Raw genomic sequence first — 21508 nt, 5'->3', positions numbered from 1 at the left:
GCTTCCGAACCGGGGCCACCGGGTTCGAATCCTAGTGAAGACTGGGATTTTCAACTTCGGAATCCTTAGGCGCATCTGAGTCCACCCAGCTCCAATGGGTACCTGATATTAGTAGGGGAAAAGTAAAGGCGGTTGGTCGTTGTGCTGGCTACATGACAACCTCGTTAACGTAAGCCCCAAAAACAGATGAACTTTACATCATCTGCCCTATAGACCACAAGGTCTGAAAGGGGAACTAGATAGGCCAGGTTCACATCTAACTTTGCATTCACTTGCACCTATCCTTTGATCTGCTGTACCGTTGGGGCACTACACAAGATCTGTCAACCTTCTTTCTCCATTCTTATCTCTCATTTGTCTTTGATATAATTTCATTTGGATGTTCTTTCTGAAAATATTGAAGCCTGCCTGGGTGGACCACTTCGGGGGCCGATATTGAGTTTGTGTTTCCACACAAACTGTCTTTGTAATCTTGTTATTAATTAAAGTTGTTTTATTTGATCTCTTTTGAATGTAGCGAATACAAAATATCATTCCTTGCTTTCTCTGTCTAAAAAAATAGATTCCTGATATCACTTTGATGCTATTAGGATTAGGCTTTTTTTTTTTAATTTAGTCTAAAGGTAACTGGGTGTGAAGTAAGGCAAGTTGTTTTTTTAAATCATTTATCCTAACAACAGGATATCAACGGAGGGTATTATCACAACTGACTTCACAGATACCTCCTCTAAGGTGCTTAGAACATTCTCCTTGCCTGTTAGAGGGCAGTACTGCTGCAGACCATCACCAGAATATTCCTAAGTGGACACATAAAGGGACTACCATGAATTTTGTTTCCAGAGAATGAATATTAGTTCGTTTGTTTCACACAAGAATAGTACTACTAATAATAATCCTCAGAATGCGGCGCTGATCATCCGAAAATTACTCAGTGATAAAGTTATTTAATGAAAGCTAATTGCTCAGGGCAGTGCAAAAGAATTACTAATGGTGGATTTTTTCTAATAACAATGTTGCCAACCTAATTAATTGAAGCAATTAATATCGGCGGTAGGATCCACCTGACAAAACGGAATAACCCAAAAAAAAAAAAAAACGCACATCTAACTATATGGACTAGAGAAACTTTTTTAAAAAGGGCATATGGCTAGGCTTGCATTTTAGCGGACCTAAATGGAAGAAGTATTAGTTTTATGTGTTACGTCTTTGCTTCTGTCCATCCATCTGTCACGTTTTGCGCACAAAACCTAGAAGCGTCATCGAGAATCTGTTGTTTTGTGTAGACTGTAGTCGGTCCGTTCGTCCGTCTGTCACGCCTAGATCCCCAAAACTAAAAGTGGTATTTCTGTTATTTTGTGTAGACTGTAGTCGGTCCGTTCGTCCGTCTGTCACGTCTAGATCCCCAAAAGTAAAAGTGGTATTTCTGTTATTTTGTGTAGACTGTAGTCGGTCCGTTCGTCCGTCTGTCACGTCTAGATCCCCAAAAGTAAAAGTGGTATTTCTGTTATTTTGTGTAGACTGTAGTCGGTCCGTCCGTCCGTCTGTCACGCCTAGATCCCCAAAACTAAAAGTGGTATTTCTGTTAGTTTGTGTAGACTGTAGTCGGTCCGTTCGTCCGTCTGTCACGTCTAGATCCCCAAAAGTAAAAGTGGTATTTCTGTTATTTTGTGTAGACTGTAGTCGGTCCGTTCGTCCGTCTGTCACGTCTAGATCCCCAAAAGTAAAAGTGGTATTTCTGTTATTTTGTGTAGACTGTAGTCGGTCCGTCCGTCCGTCTGTCACGCCTAGATCCCCAAAACTAAAAGTGGTATTTCTGTTAGTTTGTGTGTAGTCTTTCCGTTGTCTATCAAGTTTCAAAGTCGAAAAGAAGATTAACTAACACAAGAGTCTTCCAAATAATAAGACACTCTCAGGTTTTACTCTAGAAATACTTTAATATTATAACAAGTTACGTAAACATAAACATTTCATCTCCCATCCTGTCAATCTCCTTCCGACATCCTGTATTTCACATCCCTTCCATTCAATACCCAAATTCGCACCTTTTTTCTCATTCGCACCATGGGAAACAGTTGTGTCTTTAACTACTTTAAGAAATGATATCACATATCCGCATTACAGTGCTATACCATGTGTTATCGTCATTAACAGAGAAACAAATTCAAATGTCAAAATCTCGTTTTATTTCGCAGGTGATAGCCATGTACGTGTCTTCCTACGTATTGGTGATGGCCGCTGTGGATAGGTACCTGTCTATATGTCATCCCCTGGCCAGCCAGACCATGTCTCCTAAGAGAGTTCACCTGATGATCGCCCTGGCCTGGTTCCTCTCCCTGCTCTACGCCCTCCCCCAGGTGTTTATTTTCTCTCTCCAGTCCGTGGGACCAGGTAGGTGGCTTAGGAATTCATTTTATTAAATTTTCTAAAACCAAAAAAAAAGTTTAAATTCCAGCTTTATTAGCAATGATCTAAAAATAAATCAATAGCCAAAACAGTGAACATAAAATAAAGGAGTTTTAATAAAAGTTTAAAACTGATTGGAATCTTAAGTTCCGAATTTAAGTCAAGGCAGGCGGGGATACAGACCCGGGTAAATCACAAGAATGGGGCCTCGACCGGTTAGATACGCTAAAACTATAAATCTTACGTCGGGTGGCAACAATGTCGTGATTAAGAAGTGTCCGCTTGTAGTTTTACCCTGAGAAAGTGAGATAAAATTTAAAAGTACTCTTTTTTTTTATCATTTAAAATATAGCATTCTTACAGATATAAGTATTTGCATTCATAAAGTGGATCTCTATTAAAGCTTTCGAAAGAGTGTAAGGCCTCCACAAAATGTTAGCCCCGGGGCCTCCTTATACTTAAAACCGGCCCTGAGTGCGCAGCACGTTGTTAATGTGAAATGATACGAATATATGCTGAATATAAATGAAAATAAGCAAAATATATTACACTTTTTTATATATAAAGCTTGTCTAAAAAAAAGAACTACGCATTTTAAAGCTATACATATAAATATCAATATTATAAGATTTATTTCAATTTTCAATAGCAACAAGATTAACGCAATCACCAGATCAATTAAACATCGCAGCCCATAGCTGCATTCTACAATACAAACTTATAGAATAATAGTTGCAATAATGTGATAAAAAAAAGTTACAACTCAACCAAAGATATTTACTCATAAAGTATTGAGGTAGAGGAAGATGATATAACATTGCGCTAATAAATGTGAACTAAGTGTTCGCGGGCCCCAGACTGGCCATTTACATGTTTCCTGTTTAGTGGCTAATAAATCCTGAATGTTTAAGTTTACTATATTAGAGCATAGGAATTGATTTTAAAAATTATATTGCTTGTTAATGTTGCTTTCGTCTTAAAAAACAATAACTCCACTCTGTTGCAAAACAAAGCAAAGCAAGAAATATTGTAATTTGATTAACTCGTGTCATTGATGACGTCAATAGCAGGTGTTTTCAACCTGATCCCCCCCCCTCCCAGTGCACACCTGGAGAGATGAACATCTGAATCGAAGAAGTGCATTAGTGTAATTGTCAATCTGTATATAAAACAATAGATGCGCTAGGCAAGACGATTGTGGACAATTATAGCCTTTATTCAACACAGGAACACTCTATACAGAACACAATAACAGTCTACTGTTGCTGTAATCAACTAATGATAACAACTAGATCGAGAAGAAAGAATTGTCTACGCTGTAATTTTAATTTTTCCTCAAATGATAATTATACAATTTACAAGCCTTTATTTTTTTTTTCATTGTTTGATCTTTTTTGATAAATCTTGCATCGTTAATTAAATGATAAAAAAATCAAATAATTCGAATTTTATCGATAAGATAAAATCATAGACATAAATAAATATAGACTGGCCAATTAAAGAGTTTTATGAAACGAAAATTTGTGACTTGCAATTTTGTGTACTTTATTAAACAGCGTTTATGAGCAGTATAAAAGTTAAGTATTCATATCAATACACACCTATATATATTGTAAATAAAGAGGCAGTGTAGTTTTGTTTAATCTCTAAGAATGAAGATCATGTAACTTTTCATATTTCGGAAATCCGAATACAATAGATATACATATTTTCAAGTTACATGAAGTTACTTCCTTTTTCCAGTCTATATTTATTTATGTCTATGGATAAAATATTGTTAAAACCCTGCCTTGCACCAGTGCTTGTGGTGCCTACATGCGCACTATTGAACAAGAACAGGAAGACGCTGGGAGAAAGTAGAGAACAGTGTATAAGTAAAGTCTGAATTGTTGGGGAACTAAGGAGCCGTCTTTTGTGCTACCTGAAGTCTGTAGTAGGGACCTGGAACGAGGCAGGGAAGGCTGTCGTTGGTCCGTATTCAGGTTTGCTGGGGAAAACACTGGTAGAATACGGGAAGACGACTCTTTGATTGTAGAAGGGATTTGGGTTTTTGGCACACCTGTTATGTGTTTGTCATATTACAGAAACACACTTATTTATTTACTGTAAAACTTCGTTGAGTTGCCTGCCTTAGATTTACAGCAATATTAAGCCGAGCTTGTGAGAGTTTCTCTGTGGTCTGTTTCAGGAGAATACGACTGTCTAACAACGTTTGAGCCAGAATGGGGCCTGAAGGCGTACATCACCTGGGTCTTCGTCTCCGACTACGTCATACCTTTCATCATCCTGGCCTTTTGCTACGGACGTATCTGTCACGTGGTCTGGGTCAGCGTCGGGTCGAAGGAGTCGGCATCTTACAGGTACTAACATAAAAATTTAAGTTTGCATGACGTGGTCGAATGGTTAAGTGCTTGGCTTCCGAACCTGAGGTCCTGGGTTCGAGTCTCGGTGAAGATTGGAATTTTGAATTTCGGGAGATTTAGGGCGGCCCTGCGTCCACCCAACTCTAATGGGTACCTGACTTTAGTTAGGGAAAGTAAATGCGATCGGTCATTGTGCTGGCCACATAATACCCTGCTTGTTAACCGTTTACCAAAGAAGCAAATGACTTTAAACATCATCTGCCCCATAGATCGCAAGGTCTGTAAAGGGAAATTAACTTTACATTTTATAAAATAGCGATCTGAGAAGAGCAATGTGGTAGCAATTTTGCTAATGAAAGATTTCGTAGCGGAGTAATCCTGGGATCCTGCGATAAATTAACTAGCTGGACACGCTGTATAAATTTCGGTAAAAGATGATTTATAGATTACGATGTAACTCATAACATCGGAAAAGTTGATTCCTAAAAATATCCTAATTTTGGTTTCGGATTAAGCGGACTTTCGGAATACCGAAGTTTGAATTATCGAGCCTCCAACTGTACATCATATTCTGTACCGGATATTCCAAATACGTTGTTGGTACTAACTTAACATTCAAGTATGCATATATATTCAATTAATGAAAGCTACAACGCATTTGTACAACTGTTGTAGTAATTTTTTTGTTTAGCCATGTTTTCCACACTCTATTTAGCTAATATATTTTGAATCTTCAGATCCATGGGCAATAACTCCAACGACAACTCTAAGCACATCAAAATGAGAATCTCCTTCAACCGAAGGAATGACAGCTCACCTTACTTGTCCCGAGATCGCCCCGACACCTCGTCCCTTGTGGTCAACAGCGCTGAGCACTCCAAAAAGCCACGGGGTCACCAAAGGGGAGTGTCCAAATCCAAGATGAAGACCATCAAGTTGACCTTGACAGTGGTGCTCTGCTACCTCGTCTGCTGGGCGCCATTCTTCTTGGTGAATATGATCAACGCTTTTGACAATGACTCGAGCATTGAACGTAAGGGAACTAATCATGTCTTTTTGAAGTAGAATTTACACTTCATCGAACGGGTAGTTCCAAAGTTATTTATAATTTTATGAGGAAAAAAGACAAAAACGAATTGAATACATAAACCCCTGATTATTTTTGTTTTATCGATATATCTGGTCTTGATTTGATTTCTCCTACTTAAGACTAAACAGATAACATTAATTATTAAGCAATTAAAAAAACTGTTGCTTTTTTCGTGTTGCCTTTATTGTTGCTTAGTGTGACGATCACACTTGCCGGGGATTATTTAATCAAACTTGACAATTTAATAAAATGAAGAAAGAAACATCTCTGTATTATCTTAAAACTTCTTTAACTTTCACATAAAATTGACTTCTCAATTTAATAACAACTTGACTTGATACTTCATAAATAAAACTTAAATGATACATGAAACTTCACTTAGTATAACTTCAACTTCAACTACTATAACTTTACTTAATGGACCCGCTGATATCACAAAACTTATTACTAATCGAGGACTGAGCGAGGACCAACGCTCTACAAGAACTACTACTATGCGAGGACCCCGTCTAACTGACTTTCCCTTAATTTATACCTTTCTCAATCGTACATTCCAGAATCATGGAAGCTTCTCTCCTAATTATTTTAGTAACTTTGACCTTCTAGAAGCTGACGTGTGCTATTTTTTCCCCTTAACCTCTTTCTTTGATTGGATACCTAAAATTAACTTGTTTACGCTGGACACTTGCACTGGTTTGAACTCGAGCTTCTAGAAACTGGTCGAAATGGGTCACAGACTCTACTCGTGACACTTAGGAACTCTGGTGCTCATTACTTCTTAAATGAATATGAGAAAAATTCTTTTTGGCATTATTACAAAGCTTATTTCAACTTAATCTGTCTGTCTGTCTGTCTGTCTGATAAAAAGTTTGCACACGTTATTTCTCCCCTACCCGATCTCGAATTAAGCTGAAATTTTGCAAAATTATTTCTTTTACCTGGCAACACAAGAATAAAACAAAAACCAGTTAGTTAGTTATTATTGGTAATTTATTATTTGGTTTGGTATTTTGAACAAGGGAAAAAAATCGTATCGTACAGATATGATGGTATTAGTTGAATTAGTCCCCTTGAAGAATCTTGAACATTTACAAAGATACCTCCTTTTTCCCTCCCCCTTTCACTACTGGTCCAGACTAAGTGATAGGATCATAGCGTACTGAGAAAGTTACTAGCTAAACAAAAGCAATTGGTAAAAATGTTTCTTATAACACAGATGAATTTAGTCTAGATCAATATTGCGTAGAATATAATATAATACATATAATGTGATATGGTTTATCCAGAGTAATTGATATAATTACACTTTATATACGCTTTTTTTTGGTTTTATTTTTGGTATTCTCCATCACTTTGTTTTCTCTCAATCAACACCAGAATTTGTTTTTAACATTGAGAAATGGATTATGGGATGCCCACTGCGAAGTGTTTTTATTTCTTAGTTCATGTCATTCTGACCTAGAGAATGCTGAGCATAACAATAAGCATGAATTCAGTTTCAGAAGATTCTGGAATGAAAAACAAAACCAACAAACTTGATATTCAAAACCAAATTCTCTCACTTCCTTGCTTTCACTAATGTTCACCAATGTTCACCAATGTTCACTTATGAACAAAAAGAACTGCTAAGCGGGATTGTTGAATCCTTCAACTAATCTCTTACACTGACTTACTTAGCCAATGTGTTCTGTTATTGGTTTTATAAGTACAAAGTAGTATCCAGCAGCAAATAGATTGTTGCTGGTATCAAAGGCACACAATCAGGCCTGTTGCTGGATTTGGTTCTGAAAAGCTGTAGAGTCTTTATTCTTATTAATGTCTCAGAACTTGTACAAATATAAAAGTTGTACTCTATTCTACATAATTAGTTCTTTATAATAATAAACATATAATGACCTTTCTGTACTAACTATAAGTGCATATTTATCTAAAATACTGACTATTATTCGCTATCAATATTTTTACTGTGTAAATATTTTCCCCACAGATCCAGTTACTGTTGTGTGCATGCTATTGGCTTCCCTCAACAGCTGCACCAACCCGTGGATCTACATGGCCTTCTCGGGCCGCCCCTGCCAGAGAGCCTACCAGCAGAGGAATATCTCCAGGAGTTGGGCTCCTTCCACGCATATAACCTCCGCCGCAGACAGTGGAGAATCCAAGACCAGGTCCTCTATGATTGACTTGACCCACGGGAGACAGTCCGTAAGAAACGGAAGCAGCAACGGCTACCTGAACGGAGCTGTGCGGCACGCGGACAAAATGTCCAACTGCAGCAAATGCTGAAGAAAAAACGTGGTTCTGAAAAATAAACATTTTTACTTGAAACGTTCAGGCATCATCTATCGCGATAGCTGTGTGCAATGGATAATAGAATCAATGAAACGTCTCAGTAATTATCGAGAAGGATTCAACACTTACCTGATGCTGGGCTACCTTTTCTATTGAAAGAAAGGTTTTCCTCACCTAAATACTACAGGCGGCTTCATGGCTCTAATGACTCCCTGCTAGATGGTGAAGTCTTTTCTTCGCATAGTTTACTACTTTTGATTTTGGCTTTTATAGAATTCTAGTGATTTTTATGGAAGGATAACGAGTCAATATAGACTACTGGAAATAATGTTACATTCAACGACATTATTGGAGATCATCATAAGTGTAGTCACCATCAGTTTGAACAGTGACTATGAGCTAGTTTTCTTTCTAAACTCAAATACTTTTGTATGGACGCCTGCGCCATAGATTCTAGACATTTGTGGAAAATAAACAAAAATGTGCTAATTCTGGCAAAAAAAGACATATTTGAGATTGATGTGATATCGTGGTTTGATACCCTTGTGGAAATCGCTAATAGGTTCAACTTAGCTGCTTTGAATTCTAAAGAATCTTTGCCAAGTGATTTCCGAAATTTTCAGCTGCAGAACAGTTGTACCTAACATTGCGAGGTATTTTCAGCCTCGAGAATCTGTGCAGTTAAAACACTTTGTATACCACTAGTTACTGAACTGTTTACTAAACTGTGTATTAATGTGATTAAGACACTCCACACATCACTTAAAACAATCCCCTAATCACTTAAGAAAATCCCTTATTCACGTAATTAGATAAATTATTTGAAGTCTATAAAATAGACATAACTCTATGTGGCGTATGTGCAATCCAACTACATTCAGATCTGTTTAAGAATAAATTATAATGACATGTGTTTGATGTTGACTGTTTCATATCATTGTTTAAAAAGAGTTGTTTTTTTTTTACATTGAGTTTTTTAATGGGAGATTCTTTCTTTAGCACTTTAATGGAAGGAACATTCGTTGTACTATTAGTGGACCACTCATTAGCATCCAAGTATTTTGAAAGTAAAATAAAGTTAAGATTTATTTGGAGACCCAGCTTTCTGAAACTCTTCTGACTCTGTGGTCTACGGCTAGCATGTGGTGCCGTGTGGCCAGCACAACGACCTTTGAGACTACGAGTTTCTGTTACAAACATATTAGCGCTAAACATAATCTGTAGCTTGATCCTATTATACACAATGTTTTTAAACTTAACTTTGATCTTTTTTTAAACGTGTTGACAATACTATAGAGTCTTGACATTGACATTTAAATACAAAAGATTACACAATGTCCTCTTTGTAGAGTGTGTGACTGAAAAGAGTAAATAACTTTGCTACCAACTGAAGGGGTTCAAGTTATGTTTTTATTTTAAATGCCTTTTGTAAAGGCAGCACGGAAACCTTCTTCCAGTTACCTCCCACCACTACTGGTCCACAAAAGAGCTAGGACCACAGAGCCTCCGAGCATTCTATAAGCTCGAAAAAATGCTCTATATACAAGAAATTAAACACAAACTAAAATACACACAACTGGATTGTAGCGATGTTTGAAAAGAAAATCATTAAAGTCCAAATATAATATTAAATTAATTCATGCAGTATATTTAGTATATCGAAGCAATATTTTTTTAAAGTGGTACTAAATAGGACTACAATTTTTTAAAACGCCTTCAACATTACTCTACTACCACAGAACACAAAGAGTAACATATAAAGCATCCAATGAAATCGCCGCATTCTAAGGTACAGTAGCTATCATTGAAAACAAAACCTAAAATATCATTTTCAGATATTGGGGTCAGAGTCATAGAATATTTTAACACAATAAATCATTCTACTTGCTTGCATTTCTTAAAGCTATATTTTTAAAAATTCATTGAAATTGAAATTGTCGAATGGCTGCCTGGTCGCATGATATGGGCTTTCTACTTTAGAAACGATAACTCCGAAATCAAATAGTTCAGATTACTCTCCCCTTCTGTATTGCTCTGAGCTGGGACTTTTTTTTTTTCAAGAAGAAACATTTGTCACGTATTATTTCATTAAAAAACAACAACACTTTAATATAAACAAGCAGCATTGTTTAGTTTGGCATACAACTTGTCTGACCTAGCGCATAAGGCAGGGGTTCTAAGCCTGTGGATCGCGACCCCTTTGGGGGTCGATTGACGATTTGCCAGGGTTCGCCTAAGACCATCGAAAATATGGATTGTTTGTGTCTATTCTTCTGTTGTTGTGTGTGTGTGAGGGTGTTGCGGGGGTCAAGGCAAAGTGAAGGAATGTAAAAAGTTGTCGCCAAGCTTAAAAGGTTGAGAACCGCTGGCCCCATAAGGCGACCAGATGGTGTGAAGCCAAAGAAGAACAGGTGTTGATCATAACATCTTAAAAAAAATGTTGAAAAATTGCGCTTACAACAGCAGCCTAGTACTTGGTATTTCTTTACAAAAGTTTATAAAAAAAAAAAGCCCGGGTATGCTACTCTGCCTCATAGTGGCGCCCGGGTGGACACGGTCGTATCAGGAAAATATTCGGCCGAACGGGTAGTGAAACGAAACTCCCGTGGGAGTACCAAAGGGGTGTGAGAGTGTTCCCATTGCACCATGCAATAGTAAAAGAGCTCCAACTACCATGTCAACTATCCAGCGCCGTTCCTCAAGGGACCGTTTCCAAAATGGCGAGCCCTGCACGGTTAGCCTGGTATATAGAAGGGGATGATGGCAGAGGTAGCCTTCTCTAGTCCGAGAGCCCGAAATATCCTAGTCGCTGGTTCGCTGGTAATGATAATATGAAAATAGACATTAGTAAGGCCCTCTTCCAGACAGAACACTCTGTACAATCAGGCCAGTGAGAGGGAGCTCTTGTACGCTTTGTTGGCCCAGAGTTTCAATAGCCTATTGGCTCAACTCTTTCTGACAGTTTACAGTTAAAAAAAAAAGAAAAAAAGTGCTGCAATCAGTCTTTGAAGAAGGGAGGCGGCAGCAGTACTAACAGATCAAACACAAAAACCTACTGGAGCGACGAACCAGAAATAACTTATCGGCGTTCAACGCAGAAAGGCCATTATGTCAAGGCAGGTCTTAGGCATAGACAAACTAATCTGCCGCCTACGGCCCCGATTGGTGGAGGCCTCGAGCGGGCCAATGTTTTTAGTTAAGAAATAGCGAAACTTTGTCCCCAGTGATATTGTTGGAGAGCACTAGGTTTTTAATAAAATGCGTAATTTTAGTTTTTTTTATTTTTAAAAGTTTTTTATTTCATCTGGGACCACCAAATTCTCTTCGCCATAGGCCTCCAATTATCTAACGCCGGCCCTTATTTTGTATTTCACAATTATGACCATCACTACTTTAACAATTAGCTCAGAGTTCATTAGAGAGCAGGTGTTTGTTATATGTACTGCATCATCTGTCTATGAACTAATGAAATTAAGTTATAGTTGCCGTCATGTTTATCAAATGTTTGAATACTCTCCCTTGTTCTGGCCATCACTACCTAAATAAGTTTAAAAACATTTGTCAACGTGACCTTTCCACCTCTATTCTCTCCCCTTCACATGGGTTATTACTCCTGTCAGAAACTTTGATGTACATTTTTATATACCCTTATTATCCCAATACAACTTTTTCTCCAGTGTAACTATGTGAAAAAAGTTACTGTGAACATAAAATTACTCTTTGTTTCAAGTATTGCCAAAACCTGTGATGTCATGTTACATAACTGATGTCAATAAATATTTTATTTCGTATGATCTGGTGGTTTGTGTTTTTCTTTTTATTAACTGATGGTACAGGAATCTTCGACGTTATATTACCCTATGACTTTCGTTAGTCACGGAGCGAGTATTGTTAACCTCCCAGAGATGAGATGAATGTCTAGGCATTAACTATGACCAGAACAGCAGCCCCACCCAAGATTAAGTCATCCACGACGCTGATATATCCAAAGGAAACAATTCGTTATACAAGGCCTGAACACTGACCTGCAACGACACAACCTCTGGGCTGTTTATGCCAATAGTTCATTGCCACGTCACAGTTCTGTCTGAACATACTTTTTCAATATAGAGATAACAGTGCAGTGGTTTTTAAAATGATAAATTATTAATTTTATGAAAAAATAGGTAATGATAGAGTTAGAATTAAGAATTTATATTTTTCATAAAAAACAACAACAACAAATTTGTAGTCTTAAAATCTAATGCAAACATACATTGTAAATTAATGAATAATGGTTCTAAAAATACTGTAATAGAGTATACATGCGTATTATAAAGTATGTAAACAAAAATAATGCAATCGTTTCATAACGTTTCATTATATTTTTCTAAGCTATTAAGCCTTAGAATGTTGATTTCTAAATTAAAAAATAATTACAAAATAAACAAAAAAACAGAGGTCTGGAAAAATGTAATTAATGTAAGAGAGTGTTCTTTTTTTACAACTCATATTATTTGACATGCACTCCTGGACACCAAAAGGCTGTCACATTTGTCTTGAATTAATTTGTGGCTGTTCCAATGTTTTCGTAACTCCACCGCAATCTCAGAATCAATGTCTTTCAGCTGCTTCTGTAGTTCTCTCTCATCAGCTATCAGTCGTTGCATGACACCGTCAGGCTCAAATTGCTTAATAACTTCATCTTTTAGCACTTTAGATTCATCTTCCCGCTTTCTGCTTATTGTGCTGCTTTTATTTCTTAGAGTTACCTCCTCTAAATTCGAGATACAATCATCGCTTTCACCTTTAACCTCTGACTCAATTTGTCCATCGTCTTCCAAGACTTGATCCCCCTCATTGACATTTGATGCCCCATCCACCTTTTCACTTCTCGTAGTAAAACTAACCAAATTTTTTTCGTTAACGCCTTCGACTTTACCAATAGTTGTAACTGTTGTATACGCATTTAACACGCTCTTTATTCGCTGAGACTCTTGCTTAAGGTACTGTTTATTTATGGCCAGTTTCTTTTGAATATCTTCCGTTTTTTGAGCGAAGTTGCTGCTCGATGTCTGTATGTCTGAAATTAGATTTAGAAAATCTTTAACAGTTGACAATTTAACTTCGTTCTCTGAAAATTGCTGAGATATGGTTTCACAATCATCGCAGATTTCTTGAAAATTTTCTCTGCGATCCTTCTGGCCATAGTCAGTTATTGACTTGTACAGGCCCAATATAACGCTGACTTCTTCCAATCCTCGATCAATCTTCTCCATTTGAGTCTCCTTCAGTAAAAAGTCACGACTTTTTTGGGCTTTATGAAAATGCTTGTCAGTGTAGCGATTGCCGTCATTGTTTAAATGTTCTACACATTTTAAAAGCTTTTTCATTTGTTTGTTATGTGTTTTTGCATCACGCTGAGAGGAATTGTCAAAGAGAATGACCCGATCTTGACATTCGAGTCTTAGCTCTTTAAAATAACCTTGCTGGTCAGTCCTCCATCTCTTAAAACTTAAGCCTTTTAGTTTACATTCTGTTCGAAAATGGTCACCGCAAGTTACAATAACAATGCAAAATCTTTGCACAAAACTTTCCCCGAATATTTGTTTTAGCAATCTGACTGACTCAAATTCTTCTTTCGTGAATCTAATACCGAATTTATAGACAAGCAAGAAGGCATGGTAACCTCTTGGATTCAAAATAACAGCATCTTTCATTTGGTCCATGACAAGCTGTGAGGCCGCTATTGAGTCTTGTATTTCTGAAGTATCCATAACACCAGGCGTGTCCATGACTTTGATGACGTAGTTTCGGTACCTGCTCACGTCATAGACAGGTGTCTTGGTCAAAGATGTCGTATTGCTCGAGGTTTCAAACACATTCCTTCCAAGTATGGTATTACCTGTGGAACTTTTCCCATGACCAGTTTTACCAACCAGCAGGAGATCGATCTCTTTAATTGGCCTCTGTAAGTGAAAAGTGTACAAACAAATTAGATTATCAATTTATTAACTTTTATTATAAACACTAATAAAAAAAAATGGACAGGGGAGAAATGAGTTGAGGGTGACATCGTCCCTACCATACCTAATGCCCAGGTATTCATCATCATTTCTATGTAATGATCCTTAATTGCTTTGCAACCGAAGGAGGTCATAGTTAGTAATCATCAATTAAATATTTTAATTCATCTAAAAAAGTTAGTCAAAAGATATTTCATAATAAAGGAAGCTTATAGGTAAACCAAATAAAAAGTATTTGTTAGCTATTTAATCTTAAAAGCATATAAACAATTTTAAGCATGCATTTTTTGATATTGTCTCTAAATTGGGTGATTTTAATAATGGCGTTACACTAATCAAATTCGTGTGTTATAAATCTCACTTCTCTATTCGTTATTGTACAGTAGTTACGCTGAGGTTGTCAATTGTAGTCAAACCGAATTTCCATTTGATTGGATCAATAAAAGTTATGTTAACTATCTTATCTAGTCTTATTTGTAGTAGTTTCTATATGTTGTATTGAGTTGAGGGGGTTGATGTTCAGTATATTATTATTGATCTTGCATCAATGGTACGTTTTCAGTAACTCTTTTATATTGTAACTGATCATTACGTTGTAGCTCCATTCATGGTAGTCATTAAGTCTCAGGTCTGTGCACATTGCACACCAATGCTACACCTACACACATCCTATAAACTAAATGTCAATCAATACACAGACCACCAACCCTCATATTGTTATCGGATGTAGACTTGTAGCACCAAACTGCTGGTAGACAACAAGACCGTCGTAGGCGTAATATTTCTTTACTTTAAATTAACTTGAATAACTTCCTTTTGTGAACAAAACTAAATGGAACTTTATTTATAATATAGAAAAAAATCAACTTGTGATACAATGAAATAAATGTAGTAGACTTTAGTCATGATACCAAAATCTAACTCACTACAATAACACAACCTTTCAGTTCACGTTCTGGAGTCGTCTCCCCTGGGTAAGGCGATGTGACGACAGTAACACTAATGTTGCAACATTCACAACCAATCTCTAACCTCTTCCCACCATCACCATATAAACACACACACACTCCATAACACCACTGGCGGTTCCGGGGGGGGGCGATATGGGCGATTTTAATTAGAAATCATAGTTTGTGAACAACATTAGTTGAATTACAATATAATTTTTATATTATGTCGCTACACTTCTGGTATCTTAGACAATTCAGTAAGATGGGAGGGGGGGGGCGATTGCTTCTGCTGCCCTCCTCACTCTTGCCCTCTGAATGGGGGGGCGGTCCTATTTTTACGGAGAAATAATAGTTTTTGAACAAAATTTGTTGAATATCTATATAATATAAGCTACATATTCGTGCTTTAACCCATATGTATTTTATGTCGCATACAGACTCTGATCTCAAATTTATCATTAGCAAATATAAAAATGAATAAGGGTTGTACCAGGTGGGAGGGGCGATACAGGCAGTCGCCTTCCGCCCAACGGACAAACCAATACTTTTTACTTTTTGTATTTTAGTTAAGAAATTACAAAATGTAAAAAAAGAAAAAATTGTCACTAATACCATTTATATATGCTATTAAATTAAATTCTTATATCGAGTCGCCCCACCCCCTATTCTTCAATGGCAAATGCAATGATTAGCAGAAATTATAAAAAAGAGCGAGGATTAATCGTTTTCACTCTACCGCCCTTCGCCTTTCCAGATGAAAAGATGACGTTTTAAAACAGAAAAGTCAAATGTTGCGATAGAGTTTATGTAAATTTATACGAATTTATCTTAGTTATTTTAAGAAAAAACTTTGTTTTGGAAAATTTAGAATTCATATGAAATGTTTCATTATAAGAGTAACAATTGAGATGTGTCCTGAACCCAAATATCTGTTTCCTAGTCATCGTTTTCAGCCTTTACTCATCTGATACTTTTCTGTTACATAAACAAAATTTGGGACAATAATTCACAATTTGTGATTGAATACTAACATGCAAACAAATTTAGAGTAAAATCTAATTGGTCCACTTAATTTCTCCTCCCACTTCCGAATTTTTTTTTTAGAGCTTTGAATTATAGTTCTGTAACAAAACAAAGTTACAAACATGCCTATTGAACAAAATGTAGCACTTACAAATAAGCTTTTTTTTAAAAAAAATATTTTTTATTTTTCGAATAAATGTTTTTTCGGCGGCGTTTCTCAAAGTCTTAATCTAAATCTGTTGATTATCTTTATCTTTTCAAGAACAAATCGGTTGTATTTGCGATGTAGTAAGAGCCTGTAAAAAAATATAAGAATATTTTTCATGTAAAACATTATTCAAAAGGTCCTATCGTAATAGGATGAATAATGAGAATGCGTTTCTGCAGTGAAGAAATGCAAAAAAAAAAACGATTTTGAGGTCGGGGCTTCTCCCATATCCCCACTACGGGAGCTTACAGCGCTCCCCCAGACTCCCTTGCTGTCAAGAGGTCTCAACATAACATTTTTTTTGCCGAAAGTTGAAAAACACTCATTTTTTTAAACACACGTACACACACACACACACACATATATATATATATATATATATATATATATATATATATATATATATATATATATATATATATATGCTGTACGCGCGTTTATGCTTAGGGTTAGGGTTTACTGGGCGTTAGGATTATGGTTTGGAAAAAAACTGCCCCTCCCACTCCAAAGTTCTGGATTCGCTAGTACATAACACCCACCACTCCCTTTATTTTTTTTTTGTTTAGATCGCGATTTTTTCTTTTCTACTGCTGAATTTCTTGCTTAAAGTTTATCTTTGAAATGTTTCAGAAAATGTAAGTCTAAACATGTCAGTTTACTGTGACTAAAATCCTCATGAAATTCTCATAGAGGACCTAAACCAAAATGATGCCAATGGACTAGTCTACTCACTTTGATGGTAATTGTGTGTCTCGTTAGTTTAGTGAGATCATCTTGCTCCGCCATTTTGATAGTAAAGTACCTAATTCATACTGAAACTAAAAGAAAACATAGGGTATATACTTTATAATTAGTATTACAGGCATATATAACATTGATTAAATCAAAACAAAGCATTTCATTACACACATTTCTTTAATAGTGGGATTAAAAGATAAATGAAAGTACCCCTAGAAACCCCATTTCTAGACAAGTGCATATCGGGTAGATGTCATGTGTAATATATTTCTTCATAAATAATAGGCCATTAGATTGTAACCAGTTTGTTATTAAGTTAACAGTAATGCCTGGTCGTGTGGTTAATGTGCTAGACTGATTATCCCGACAGTCCCGGGTTTATACCCTGCTCGCTGCCATCCCCCATAGTCCAGTGGGAGGTTTAGACAAGGAAGTAAATTATCTTTAACTTTGAAGGAACGTTCGATACATGTAAAACATTTTACAGGAAAAAAAAAACAAATTTTTTTTTCAACTGCAAATTAAGCTTTGAAACATTATTGAAACATTATTGAAACATTATTGAAACATTATTGAAACATTATTACTTTGGACTATCAATACAAAATCACGTCTTCAATATTTCTTGCGAATAGGCGGATCCGACAGGGATCAGACGTGGGCCCCCTCTTTTTGTTATATTGTATTTTTTTTTACTGTTACTTTTTTTTAAGCTGAAAAGAAATCTTTCTATAAGATCGAAACTTTTTCTCAGATAGAAAATCTAAAACATGATCGAAACTTTAACAAAAATATAATTTATGTATTTTGGTCATTTGTAAACACCGCAATAATAAACTGTACAGTCTAGATAAAAATCACTTGAAGTAGTTTTTTAGTTTAACCCCCACCCTCCCAAAAGATTATTTTGACGATAAAACTTCCCATTTCCATACAAAATGTAAATCAAACTACAGTCACCAAATTCCAAGAGCGTAGCCAAGAGAGGTTAGAAATGTGTGTCTCGCTGGACTCCATTAATAAAGTGAACTGAATCTGCCGAAATTGAAAAAAGACTAAATGTGGCTCAACAAAGATGGCTAAGACGGATTTTAGGAGTCAGTTATAATCTAGGAAATACTATGCTGAACTGGGAGTTGTGACAGAGCTTCGCATGAGGTTTGCGGGACATGTTCTCCGACAAAATGAATTACACATACTAAGAGTTGCGATGACATGGAGGCCATTACGAGGCATATGCAAACAGGCACTTCCTATATAATATATTTAACACTTGGCGCCACACTTTCATGGAGGTCCTCAGAGCACTGGACACCAGATGGGAAGAGTTTTCAGACATTGTTTTCAGTGACATATTATTGAGAAGGCACCTTGCCACAAAATTATTATTATAATATTATTATTATAGCTTTTATATAGCGCTACTTTCATGCTTATAGCATGCTCAGAGCGCTTCTGGTCCAATCTCAATCCCCAATCCCCCAGAGTTGGTTGGTTTAGGCGCTCAGTAAACACAACTCTGCCCGAGTCGGGTGTCGAACCTCGAACCACTAGGTAGCCAAGCCAAGCCAAGTTAAAGCGCACTTGGCCTCTCGTCCACGCTTCCCACAATGCGCCGAACTGCGCGGAAGGATCTAAGTCATAAGTAAGTAAGAATCACAAATTAGGATTTTGAACACACATTTTAAAATAGCAGGATAACCCCCTCCCGGAAAAAAATCAAGGCTACAATGTAATTGTACAAATTTATCATTTCTCTTTTTTTTATTATGAAATTCGGAAGATGCAGAGAAGAGCAGGTGAAGAGACTTGTTTTGTCGTTAAAAAGAAAAAAGAAAGAAAATAATTAAGTTTGTTAATCAAATCATTTAAACTCTGCCAAGTCGTTGGTTTTCCTGATTCCTGTAAATGTGTTATGTTCCACTCGCAGCGCTGACACAGTCTGCTAGAGTAAAGAATAAATAAGTCTTTAAAAGGTTCAGTTCTTACCTTAATGGATAGAAGTCACCCACTTTGAGAAGATCTACAATAGTTGTGTTGGATCGAGTGGCAATTGTCTTTTACAATTTTTACTGTACCACAGTGCAGCCTAAGTATCGCACATCTATAACAAATAAACCTACACCTTACTACTTGAAGTTACTGTACCTTATTGTTGCATAGTAACTTTTAACAACACGATACAGTACACTCATTTTTTATTGCTATAGCAGAAATAAAAGTCAGCCCAGGGTGTCATTATTTGGTCTTACATAGGCAGACATAAAATCTATAAATAAAAGTTTTCATTTCGCTTCTTATAAATAGCAGACGTAGTATAAATGAAAATACATTGAATACTAAGAATAATACTATGTTAATCTTATCGTACATTCTAATTAGAAGCTTGAACACTTCTAAGTTGTTGAATTTCCTGATTGACATTACCAGTTCCATGCTTGAAATACACGGTGAAAGTGTCTATATCGATTGTAACTAGCTTTTGAAATCAGAAATTTATCTTTATTCGGTTTTTTATTAGGTTCTTCTCTTGTATTTGTAAGTTTTGATTTCAACCGATAAAAGAAGGAAAAGCTGAAAGAAAAACAAAGCGTATTTAAGAGGAACAACTCCACATTTATAGCCATATCTCTCGATAAATAACAAAATTAATTAATTATCACTAATTAATTAACTAATTGGTTACATTTCTATTTATTCATATTTTGGTAGGAACAATGAAGTGCAAAGTTTGAAAACTGGAGACGATATTTGGAAGTCGGAGAAATAACGTGTACAGAATGTGTACCAGACAGACAGTCAGAGTGATGATATAAACTTTGTACAAATGAAGCCCATGTACGCTATGAACTGTACAAAAGCCTAAATGGTAGTAACAATACAGCTTCTTATTCTTGCGTTAATTTAACTTTACCTTGTTTTATTATTTGTTATGATTTTTGTATAGTTCCTTCTAGCAGTAGCCTCCTTTACAAAGGAAGGGTATTATTGCGTGCGGGTTTCAAACTCGGGTACTATCAAGAAGACAGTTCGAATTTCGATAATAATAAAGCGATTTTTCGTATGATGGAAGGGTATAGAAGAAATAGAGAAACTAATTCTTTAAAGCATTTTTGCAATCTACAAGCTTGAGAATCACTAAGAAACCTTGTCATTGTAGACTAATAAGAATTGTAAAATTCTATGACTTAAATAACGGATGTGGTACCATCACTTTTCAATAATGTTTGGGTCTCGTCAACTCTGGTCCCTAAGAACCAAAAAAAAAGCTCTGAACCTAAAGTTTGGCAGCCAGTCATTTCAACTTTATAGATAGTAACGTCTATCATCAGCCTCCCATAGATAGTTAGTTCTAGTGTTTTCCTTCCAGAGATAGTAAGGTCTATCATTTAAATCATAAAGATAGTATAGTAAGGTTTATCATTTACCTATTATAGATAATAAGGTTTATCATTTACCTCCTATAGAAAGTAAGGTTTATCTATTACCTCTGATAGATAGAAAAGACTATCATCTACCTCCCATAGATAGTTAGGTCTATCATTTGACTCTAATGATAGTAAGGATTAGCATGTACCTCCCATAGATAGAAATGACTATCATCTAACTCCTATAGATAGTAAGGTCTATGATCTACCTCCCATAGATAGTTAGGTCTATCATTTTACTCTATTGATAGTAAGGACTAGCATGTGCCTCTCATAGATAGAAAAGACTATCATCTAATTCCTATAGATATTAAGGTCCCATGATCTACCTACCATAGATAGTTAGTTCTATCATTTGACTCTATTGATAGTAAGGACTAGCATGTACCTCCCATAGATAGAAAAGACTATCATCTACCTCCTATAGATAGTAGGTCTATGATCTACCTCCCATAGATAGTTAGGACTATCATTTAACTATATTGATAGTAAGACTAGCTTGTACTTCCTATAGATAACAAGATCTGAAAAGGTAATTTTTTACTACTCATTATTCGACCACTGAAAAGATTCGAGAAATTTCTAATAAAGAAATTGCATGTTTCATGATAAATAGTGTAATGACCATATACACATCAGGCATTGTTTATAGTAAACTAAGTACGAGGTCATAATGTTATTATCCCATTCCATAAGTCGACTCCTTCTTTTAAATAAATAAAAATGACAATACTCTCCCAGAAGATTACATTATTGTTAAACTCCCCTCTTTAAATAAAACTCTTGTAGTGGAAAATGATTTACTAAATTAGCATTTTTTTAAATAATGATCCAAATTTTTTTTTAAATTTAAAAGTAACCACAAAACAAAGTAAAAAGTCTGATCCATTTGTCTGACGTCAACAGTTTGGCTGCTTTTTGAAGAAAGTAATAGTCTGCCTGCACTTGAAGCACACTAATATTTTAAAGGGCAATAAAAACAACTTGCTACAGATAACGCTATTCTGT

At 36.0% G+C, this 21508-nt stretch overlaps 2 protein-coding genes across 11 annotated transcripts in view; one reads left to right on the top strand and one right to left on the bottom strand.

Moving 5' to 3' along the window:
- The window catches only part of LOC106069198 (cephalotocin receptor 1-like), a 97876-nt gene extending 89102 nt beyond the window's left edge, over positions 1 to 8774 (top strand). For all 10 annotated transcript variants that reach the window (XM_056014058.1, XM_056014059.1, XM_056014062.1 and 7 more), the window contains 4 exons: positions 2193 to 2388; positions 4592 to 4763; positions 5504 to 5799; positions 7844 to 8774. In XM_056014058.1, coding sequence (XP_055870033.1) covers positions 2193 to 2388; positions 4592 to 4763; positions 5504 to 5799; positions 7844 to 8142 — 963 coding nt within the window. In that variant the 3' untranslated portion in view covers positions 8143 to 8774. The remainder of the gene's footprint in view (positions 1 to 2192; positions 2389 to 4591; positions 4764 to 5503; positions 5800 to 7843) is intronic.
- A 3715-nt stretch (positions 8775 to 12489) lies between these two features.
- On the bottom strand, positions 12490 to 19305 carry LOC106069200 (GTPase IMAP family member 7-like). Its single transcript, XM_056014050.1, has 3 exons — positions 19062 to 19305; positions 17067 to 17152; positions 12490 to 14096 (listed from the first exon to the last, which is right to left on the bottom strand). The coding sequence occupies exons 2-3, from the start codon at positions 17118 to 17120 to the stop codon at positions 12636 to 12638; spliced, it is 1515 nt and encodes a 504-aa protein (XP_055870025.1). The 5' UTR covers positions 17121 to 17152; positions 19062 to 19305; the 3' UTR covers positions 12490 to 12635.
- Positions 19306 to 21508: the final 2203 nt, after the last annotated feature.

Source organism: Biomphalaria glabrata, chromosome 16 (genome assembly GCF_947242115.1).
Source record: "Biomphalaria glabrata chromosome 16, xgBioGlab47.1, whole genome shotgun sequence".
Lineage (NCBI taxonomy): Eukaryota > Metazoa > Mollusca > Gastropoda > Planorbidae > Biomphalaria > Biomphalaria glabrata.
This window is presented reverse-complemented; position numbering and strand designations above follow the sequence as displayed.